The following is a 9,069-nucleotide window of genomic DNA, read 5'->3' on the forward strand; positions in this document are numbered from 1 at the left end:
ATCTTCCTGGTGTCTCTGTGGATCTGCTCCCACCTCCATCCTCCTGGTGTCTCTGTGGATCTGCCCCCCACCTCCATCCTCCTGGTGTGTCTGTGGATCTACTCCCACCTCCATCCTCCTGGTGTCTCTGTGGATCTGCCCCCCACCTCCATCCTCCTGGTGTCTCTGTGGATCTGCTCCCCACCTCCATCCTCCTGGTGTCTCTGGATCTGCCCCCCACCTCCATCCTCCTGGTGTCTCTGTGGATCTGCTCCCCACCTCCATCCTCCTGGTGTCTCTGGATCTGCCCCCCACCTCCATCCTCCTGGTGTCTCTGTGGATCTGCTCCCCACCTCCATCCTCCTGGTGTCTCTGTGGATCTGCTCCCCACCTCCATCCTCCTGGTGTCTCTGTGGATCTGCTCCCACCTCCATTCTCCTGGTGTCTCTGTGGATCTGGCGACTCTGGGGCCTCACAGAAGTGGGTCATGTAGAATTTGTCTTTTTGCCCTGGCTTATTTCATGGAACATAATGTTTTCAAAGTTGTTCTCGTGTTTTTTATATTTAGGGTGAATCCTGGTTCTTTCGTTGGCTACCTGGAAAGAAAAAGACAGAAGCTTATTTGCCAGATGACAAGAACAAATCGGTGAGTGCTGTCAAATACGCACGGGACGTCCGAGGAATTGTAATGATTTTTCTGTCACTTTCAGAGCAGACCTGAGTAGGTGTTTCCTGAAGTTTTGAAGTGTCATCATTAATCAGATTCTAATTCTATTTAGGTTCAGTCTGCTGACCTTTTTTCTTTTTAAAATCTTGGCAGATTGTTTGGGATGAAAAGAAAAACCAGTGGGTGAATTTAAATGAGCCAGAAGAGGAGGTAAATTGTCATTCTAGTTCCTGTTGGGTGTGAGGTGTGAGGTGTGAGTGGAGGGAACAGCCTCATGTGGCCCTGTGATATTTGGGTGGCTGTTGCCCCTTTTGGAGCCTCCTGACTGTGCCATCCCAGTGGGTTTCTGTGCACACAGTGGGTGTCTGAAGCTGTGTTTCCCTCTGCAGAAGAAAGCCCCGCCCCCACCTCCAACCTCGATGCCCAAGACTGTGCAAGCTGCCCCGCCTGCCCTCCCAGGGCCTCCTGGAGCCCCCGTGAACATGTACTCTAGAAGAGCAGGTAAGGGTGGCCTTGGAGTGGGAGCTTGCTTGAACGATTAACTGTCCCAGAGAGAGAGGCCAACGTGTAGCTGTTGTGCATGGGGAGGAGGTGGCTTCCCGCACGTCCCTGCGTGCTTTTCCTCTGACACAGTGAGCGCAGAGCGTTTGGAAGCTGGAGGCCACCTGGCGCGTTCACCTCAATTTGCTTCCCTCCCCTTTGCAGCAGGAACCAGAGCTCGCTACGTTGACGTCCTGAACCCAAGCGGGACCCAGCGGAGTGAGCCGGCGCTCGCTCCTGCGGACTTTGTCGCTCCACTCGCGCCACTCCCAATTCCTTCTAACTTGTTCGTGCCAACCCCAGGTAGGTAGCACGAGCACCAGCCCCTCCAGGTCAGCCCCCAGTCTCCTGACCTTTGATCCTCTTTCTATGAGTCTCTCCTAAATCTCCCGTTAAAAGAATGACCTGGCCAGCATGCAGAGAGCCTGGGGTTGGTTTGTGGTTTTTTTTTATTTGCCTGTTTCTGCATGAGTGTGCCGCGTGTGCCGCGTGTGCAGCGTGAAACTCTCTTCCTCTCGGAGTGTCTTCAGTGAGACCCCAGGGACATTCTGGACGGAATGATGGCCTCCTCACTCTCTCATCCCCAGATGCAGAAGAACCACAGCTTCCAGACAGGACTGGCAGGGAAGGGCCTGCAGCAGCTAGGGGCCTCGCCAATCCAGAGCCTGCCCCAGAGCCCAAGGTGAGCGGGTACAGTGGGAAAGGGGAAAGGTACCCAGTGAGGAGGCACCTCCCCATCCTGCCAGACAGGGCCTTGCCTTCTGCAAGTCAATATCCAATGTGCACGCAGAGTGTTCCGCCTTAAACGCCTCACACTTATGTATGGTACAGACGGAAGGTAGAATGCAGGGTGCCGGGCGGGACAGAGCTGTTTGGGAAGACGGAGATCTGGGGATAGTGGCGGTGATGGTTGCTCAGCACGGTGAATGTGCTTAAAACTTAAAAATGATTAAAGTGGCAAATTTTACGGTATGTATATTTTACAATTTTTAAAATTGGAAAAAATAAAATTAATTACTCTAAGTTACAGAGAAATTACCTACCGATAATAAAAGTTAAGTATATTTTCATCCAAAAAACAAAAACAAAAACCAAATGACTCCCATGTGAAGTAGAACAGCTCAGACCAGTCGGGAGTGGTGGCTGATGCCTGTAATCCCAGCTCTTTGGGAGGCTGAGCTGGGCGGGTCACCTGAGGTCAGGAGTTCGAGACCAGCCTGGCCAACGTGGTGAAACCCCGTCTCTACTAAAAAAAAAACAAAATTTACCTGGGTGTGGTGGCGGGTGCCTGTAATCCCAGCTACTCAGAAGGCTGAGGCAGAAGAATCGCTTGGACCCAGGAGGCAGAGGTTGCAGTGAGCTGAGATTGCGCCATTGCACTCCATCCCGGGCGACAGAGCGAGACTCCATCTCAAAAAAAAAACCAGCTCAGACTGCACTCTGTACGGTGGGACAGGCCTGGGCCTAATCCTGTTCTCCATTCATCAGCTGTGTAAAGCATGGGGCAGTCACTCACCTGTCTAAGCCTCAGTTTTCCCCTCTGTAAAATGGGAATAACAGTAGCCCCAGATTGCAAGCCTGTCATGGGCACACACAGGCACCTGGTAGAGAGCTGCAGGGGTCTAGAGCCAACAGGGTTGTGTGGCTGGACCCACGTGTGAGACACTTTTCACTTCTCTCTGAGGAGCACTTTACGTGGAAGAGGGCGTTTGTAACCTAGGCCAGAACAGTTTCATATTTTTTCGGCCTGGTGTGAGAGACTTAAATTCCCTGGGATTTGGTTGCTGCAATTCTTCTTTTCCTCGGCAGGTTTTAAGCTCTGCAGCGTCACTCCCTGGCTCTGAACTCCCCTCCTCCAGGCCTGAGGGTTCCCAGGGAGGAGAGGTAAGGAGTGCCGACGCCAGGGCCCCCCGCAGCCCAGGCCTCCCCAGCAGCTCACTGTCCAGGCGCCTCTTCCTTTATGGAGGGCGGTACTGGGTAGGAAGAGGCAGTTTAGAAACAAGAGCACCTTGAAGGTGGTGTTCCTGGGGGAAAAAATTGCACTTGTTTTAACAAAACTGTTTGGGAGCTCCAGGAGGGGTGCAGGGGGTTTGAGTTGTCGCCTCAGTCCCGGTCCTCTCCCCTCAACAGCACGGGAATTGTCTTGAATTGTGAGGTGTCAGGAGGTGAAGCTGGCTTAGGCCGAGGCTGGACTTTTCCTCCCAGCCCTCCCCTAAGCTAATGGTTGTTTCGGGATAACAGCTTTACATTAAGACAGGAATCTTAAGCTAACACTGGCTTTTTTTCCCTTTTGAGTTATGTTGATTCTAATGGCATCACAAAGCTTTTGAAATGGAACTGACGGCTTGGATTGGACAGTGACGCGCATGTTGACTTTTGTCCGTGTTTTGTGTGTGTTCTTGCTGTTTTGTAGCTTTCGCGCTGTAGTTCAATGAGTTCATTATCACGTGAAGTGAGCCAGCATTTTAATCAGGTACCTGCGGCTGGTGGTCCTCACTAACATGAGAGCTGGCGTGTGCCGCCTGTGTTCCTGAGCACGCGGTGCCGGTTCGCCACGTGCGCTTTGCCACTAACCTCGCCCGTTGTCTCCCTCAGCGTCACGTGACCAAGGGTACAGGGTTCCTTTTTTTTTTTTTTTTGAGACGGAGTTTCGCTCTTGTTGCCCAGGCTGGAATGCAATGGTGTGATCTCAGCTCACCGCCACCTCCACCTCCTGGGTTCAAGCCATCCTCCTGTCTCGGCCTTCCTGAGTAGCTGGGATTACAGGCATGAGCCACCACGCCCAGCTAATTTTGTATTTTTAGTAGAGACGGGGTTTCTCCATGTTGGTCAGGCTGGTCCCAACCTCAGGTGATCCGCCCGCCTCAGCCTCCCAAAGTGCTGAGATTACAGCAGTGTTCCTTTAAATGGCCTTAAAGGGGGTTTTGCTGTTAAGTCTCCACATACATGGGGCGACTGGATCGACCCTGAGGTGTCCTAGTCAATGAGTGGGTTCTGTCATTTTGCTCTTTCCAAATTGGTTTTTCCAATGACGGGCCTGGGTCGTGGCCTCGCCGAGTGAGTGTTTCCCCGGTCAGGATGCTCTCCTTTGGAAGGAAGATTGCTCCTTTCTGATCAAGCATGAGAACGTTGGTTTGAGGCCGGGGCGGGTGCAGCAGTGACGGTGTCCTGCGGCCAATGTGGGAGGGAGGTGAACGAACGCTTCATCTTCTGCCTGTCCCGGCACCAGCTGCAGCCGTGGCTCAGCAGAAAGGCTTGCAGCGACCCTTCCGCCTGCAAATGAGAGCCCTGGGCCTCGTGTCATGGCTGGAGCCTTAGAGCTGCAGCCGTGGGCACCTCCTCACCACCTCGCACGCTCGGTGCCACCTCAGTGCTGTGTGCACCTTCCCATTGCATGTTCCGGTGCTTAAAACATTGGCTCTGCACGTTGCTTTGATTTTCACCATTTTTCTCTGAACCATTAAATAACTAAATCCAGTGTTGCAAGAAGTGTCTTGGATCTGCTTCTGTAGCTTATGTAAAAGTACTGTAAATCCCACCTAGAAGCGGTGTCTTTATCTGCACTTGAAGTGACAGCTGCTGTGCAGCACAGCCCTGCTGAGGTGACTTCTCTGTGCTTCTCAGGCTCCTGGCGACCTCCCTGCTGCAGGGGGCCCTCCCAGCGGGGCTGTGCCCTTCTACAACCCTGCTCAGCTGGCACAGGTGAGTGACTCCTACCTTTCCCTACGAGACCCTAACACACCCACTGACGACCTGACCCTGCTGCTCAGTGATGGCAGCTTTCTGCCCTAGATCCTCTTTTTCCTTCTTTTTAAAAATATATATTTATTTATTTATTGAGACAGGGTCTTGCTCTGTTGCCCAGGCTGGAGTGCAGTGGTGCGATCTCTGATCTCAGCTCACTGCAGCCATAACTTCCTGGGCTGAAGCAATCCTCCTGCCTCAGCCTCCTGAGTAGCTGGGACTACAGGCACGGTCAGCACACCTGGCAAATTTTTTATGTTTTGTAGAGACGGTCTCACCTTGTTGCCTAGGCTGGTCTTGAACTACTAGGCTCAAGCGATCTTCCCACCTCGGCTTCCCAAGGCACTGGGATTACAGGCTTGAGCCACCGTGCCCAGCTTCTCTTTTCTGAATGAAAGTTGCACACCTACTGGGTGGCAGTCCACAGGGCACTGTGAGGAGCCAGGTTGGGCCCTCCCCGGCTGCCATTTCTCCCTCTGTGTGGACACCAGGCCCTCCGTGCTCCCGTGTGGAGCTCTGTGTGGACACCAGGCCCTCTGTGCTCCCATGTAGGGCTGTGTGGACACCAGGCCCGCTGTGCTCCCGTGTGGAGCTCTGTGTGGACACCAGGCCCTCTGTGCTCCCCTGTGGAGCTCTGTGTGGACACCAGGCCCGCCGTGCTCCCGTGTGGAGCTCTGTGTGGACACCAGGCCCGCCGTGCTCCCGTGTGGGGCTGCGTGGACACCAGGCCCTCCGTGCTCCCGTGTGGAGCTCTGTGTGGACACCAGGCCCTCTGTGCTCCCATGTAGGGCTGTGTGGACACCAGGCCCGCCGTGCTCCCATGTGGAGCTCTGTGTGGACACCAGGCCCTCCGTGCTCCTGCATTCGCTTTGCCTTTTCCTAGGTTGTGGTTTGTAAAGTGTGCTTGGCTTTCTACTTGTGTATCCCTCATTCAGCCCCCAGCTCTGCCGCGTCTGCTATTCTGTTCTCCTGGAGCCCGTGGTCTCTGAGCCGAGTGATCTCTCCTCCCTTGGCCCGGGCACCCGGGTCTCCCCGGAGTGGGTCCCCCAGCTTTGGAATCCTACATTGCTGCCTTTCTTAGTTATTCTGTTTGTCTTGGTGACACATATCCTCTGGTAGCTCTTGCTTTTTTTGTATGTTTATTTCTTTTTCCTAGTAGCTTCTTGACAGAAAGGTCCCGGGGTGACTTGGGAGATGCCTTTCACGTCTGGAGCTGCCTTTCTCCTCTGGCCTATCTGGCTGGCTGGTAGAATTCTTGGGCCAAAGTCGCTTTCTTCAGAACTGCAAGTGGCCTTAGGTTTCCTGCTGCCTGTGGTTGCTGAGACCCCAGGGCCGTTCTACCTGCAGCCCCTTTCAGGGTCCGTTTCCCTGGGACCTGCAGGGCTTCACCCTCAGCCCCCTTGGGCCTGACTGCATGCCCTTCAGCTGGGGAGTGTTCTAGAATGTTTCCTGTGGTTTCCCTCCCTCAGCCTCGTCTCTCCTCCCCTCTCCCTTGCCTGTGGAGTATAGACTGGCTGCCAGTGTAGGGGAGCTGAGCGGGGTCCAAGGTCTGGGGCCTCTTGGGATTCAGCCCCATTGTCACCCCAGCCTGCCCTCACGGCCTTACACACTCTTGACTGCAGGCTTCCTGGGCTGGGGCCCAGCACTCCTGCCCTGGTCCTTTACAAACAAGGCCGAGGCTCCCAGGACCACTGCCCCCCAGCTGGTCCCTGGCTGTCTCCTGCTTTTCAGCATCCAGACTAGTCGATTTTGGTGTTGTCCTGCTCTCTTTACCATGTGGTTAGTGCCTTTACAAAAATTCCTTGGCTTTCCCCTCCATGAGGCTTTGCGAGGGAGCAAGAGTGGATGCCTGCATTGGCCAGCTGTCTGCAACTGAGGTCCCCGCATCCCATGCAGTAGGCCAGGCCTGGCCACCACTTGTCCCTGGACTCTGGACAGCCAGGCTGGCTCTGCAGAGCAGCTCCAGGTCTCATGGCCCTGACGAAACCACGGCACCTCCTGGCCACCCTCACAGTAAACATTGATGGTTAAGGACGCAGTGCTTTCAAGGGAGCCCAGGACTTGGCACTGACTTGTCAGTTTCCAGAGGCTTTTGGAAACAAAAACGAAGCCTTCAGCTTGTCAGCGCCAATGGCCCGTGTGGTTCATTATGTGGACCAGCCCCTGCCACGCTGCACCCGAGCACTGCCCACCCTGGGGGCAGGCATGCAGAGGTCATGCTGTTGATTTCATTCCAGGCCTGCGCCACCTCCGGGAGCTCAAGGCTAGGGAGGATTGGCCAGAGGAAGCACCTGGTGCTGAACTAGGCTTGCCCTGCTGTGAACTTGCACTTGGAGCCCTGACGCTGCTGTTCTCCCCGAAGAACCCGACCGACCTCCGCGATCTCCGTCCCGCCCCCAGGGAGACACAGCAGTGACTCAGAGCTGGTCGCACACTGTGCCTCCCTCCTCACCGCCCATCGTAATGAATTATTTTGAAAATTAATTCCACCATCCTTTCAGATTCTGGATGGAAAGACTGAATCTTTGACTCAGAATTGTTTGCCGAAAAGAATGATGTGACTTTCCTAGTCATTTAGGATGATTTAAGGATATAGTATTCCTGGTCATTTAAGAATGTTCATTCAGTGAAGCTGGAGCTGTCTCTGCCACAGGAGAGCCACATGGTCGGTAGTAACCAGGGCCTCTCCAAGCCCAGCTGTGAGTCACTGCCCAGTGAGTCCCGCGCTTCCTTTAAGGTGCTGGGAGCAAAGAGAGGGTGACTGAGGCAGACCCCAACCCCTGCTCTGCACCATCTGGGCCCTCGCCGTGTTTGAACCTGGCTGAATGAGTGGAGGGCGCTGTGTTCTCAATCAGCGCCTCCGAGGAGCCGTGGGGTTCCTTCGGCATTAGTTCACGGTTTTTGAGAGAGGCCCTAGTTACTGCAGTGAATTTCTTTCCTGTTGCAAAGACGTTTCCAGCCTCACTTTACTTTCTGTGGCCTGATGAGGACCATGGGTGATTTTGTGTACCCAAAGCGCTGGGGACTGCCCACCATGTGGCCCAGTCACTGGGAAGGAGCCCCAGAGAGCCGGCTGTCTGACACGATGGCTCAGGGTGGTCATCCAGGTTGAAAACTGACCGTGTGATGTTTGATTTGGGCTTCATTTCGTGTGTAGGAGCACGGTTAGACTCACTGTTAAGGAAGCTGGATGCACTTCTCTAAAAGGCTGCACTTTCCGTGAGCACTTTTCGTGGTACAATCCACATGACCCACTTTCTCCCCTGGGGGACGTTGGTTCAGAGGTTGGTAGCACTTGGGGAGAGTATCTTAACACAGTTTCTTGACAGCAGCTCTGGAACTTAGTATTTCTGCCCCGAGTTTTGCCACACTGAGACTTTTGAGTAGCTCCTGGTGGACTCAACCCTGTTCAACTCAGAGACGGGCCTCCTCTCACTGATGCAAAGCTTTAAGGCTTCTCTGACTGTTCTGAAAACTCTTCGTATTCTTGTCAAGTCTAAAGAGACTGAAGAAAAGATTTAAATACTAATAAAAATCAGTAGATAATTTCTGTAGGTTCTGCTGGAGGAATACAAACTGTTTGGTGTTTTAAGTTTAAGTGTAGAAATTGTAGAATGTGGAATTAGCACAGATCCTTCCTGGCTTTCTGTTTCACTTGATCATTTAGCCCAGACCACCCAGGATGTTTTCCAAAATGTTTCACTGGCGTGTCCCGCTGGATCCATTTGTCCTTGTCACTTGGAGAAAGGCCAGTCCCTGTGACAGGGCAGCCCTCTCTGTCCCTCGGTCAGCTCGTGTGAATCCTGGGGCCTCTTCCGGTCGGCCCTGCCCGCTGTTCTGGGGTCGCCTGCCACGACTTTTGATTCAAGAAGCTTCCTCCAGGCGGGAGCGGCTATTTTTCCTAAATGAGAATTGTTACATTGCAAATTGTTGAATAAAATATTTTGCGCTCCTTCAAGCACCTTCACCTGTGGTTCCCTTTGGTTTGCTGGAAGCGAGTGAGTGCAGGTGCCCGCAGGCCTCGGCGCTGTCCTGTACCGCACCCAGGTCCTCTCCGGGGACCTGCACCTGCCTCGCTGGGACCTGCCGGACTGCGGGGCTGCCGGGTTGGGAGGGGCGTGGGAGACCCGTCCGGGCCC

The 9,069-nt window shown here is 54.0% G+C and overlaps 1 protein-coding gene across 15 annotated transcripts in view; it reads left to right on the top strand.

The window, feature by feature from the left end:
• SEC16A (SEC16 homolog A, endoplasmic reticulum export factor) overlaps nucleotides 1-8,888 on the top strand; it is a 45,556-nt gene extending 36,668 nt beyond the window's left edge. For 8 of the 15 annotated variants that reach the window (XM_055117465.1, XM_034929530.3, XM_034929529.3 and 5 more), the window contains 9 exons: nucleotides 548-625; nucleotides 800-856; nucleotides 1,036-1,147; nucleotides 1,352-1,489; nucleotides 1,774-1,868; nucleotides 2,996-3,070; nucleotides 3,600-3,659; nucleotides 4,811-4,888; nucleotides 7,168-8,888. In XM_055117465.1, coding sequence (XP_054973440.1) covers nucleotides 548-625; nucleotides 800-856; nucleotides 1,036-1,147; nucleotides 1,352-1,489; nucleotides 1,774-1,868; nucleotides 2,996-3,070; nucleotides 3,600-3,659; nucleotides 4,811-4,888; nucleotides 7,168-7,236 — 762 coding nt within the window. In that variant the 3' untranslated portion in view covers nucleotides 7,237-8,888. The remainder of the gene's footprint in view (nucleotides 1-547; nucleotides 626-799; nucleotides 857-1,035; nucleotides 1,148-1,351; nucleotides 1,490-1,773; nucleotides 1,869-2,995; nucleotides 3,071-3,599; nucleotides 3,660-4,810; nucleotides 4,889-7,167) is intronic. The other 7 variants (XM_063594110.1, XM_034929531.3, XM_034929536.3 and 4 more) reach the window with 3 other exon arrangements.
• The last annotated feature ends 181 nt before the right edge of the window (nucleotides 8,889-9,069 follow it).

This window comes from Pan paniscus, chromosome 11, assembly GCF_029289425.2.
Source record: "Pan paniscus chromosome 11, NHGRI_mPanPan1-v2.0_pri, whole genome shotgun sequence".
Classification (NCBI taxonomy): domain Eukaryota; kingdom Metazoa; phylum Chordata; class Mammalia; order Primates; family Hominidae; genus Pan; species Pan paniscus.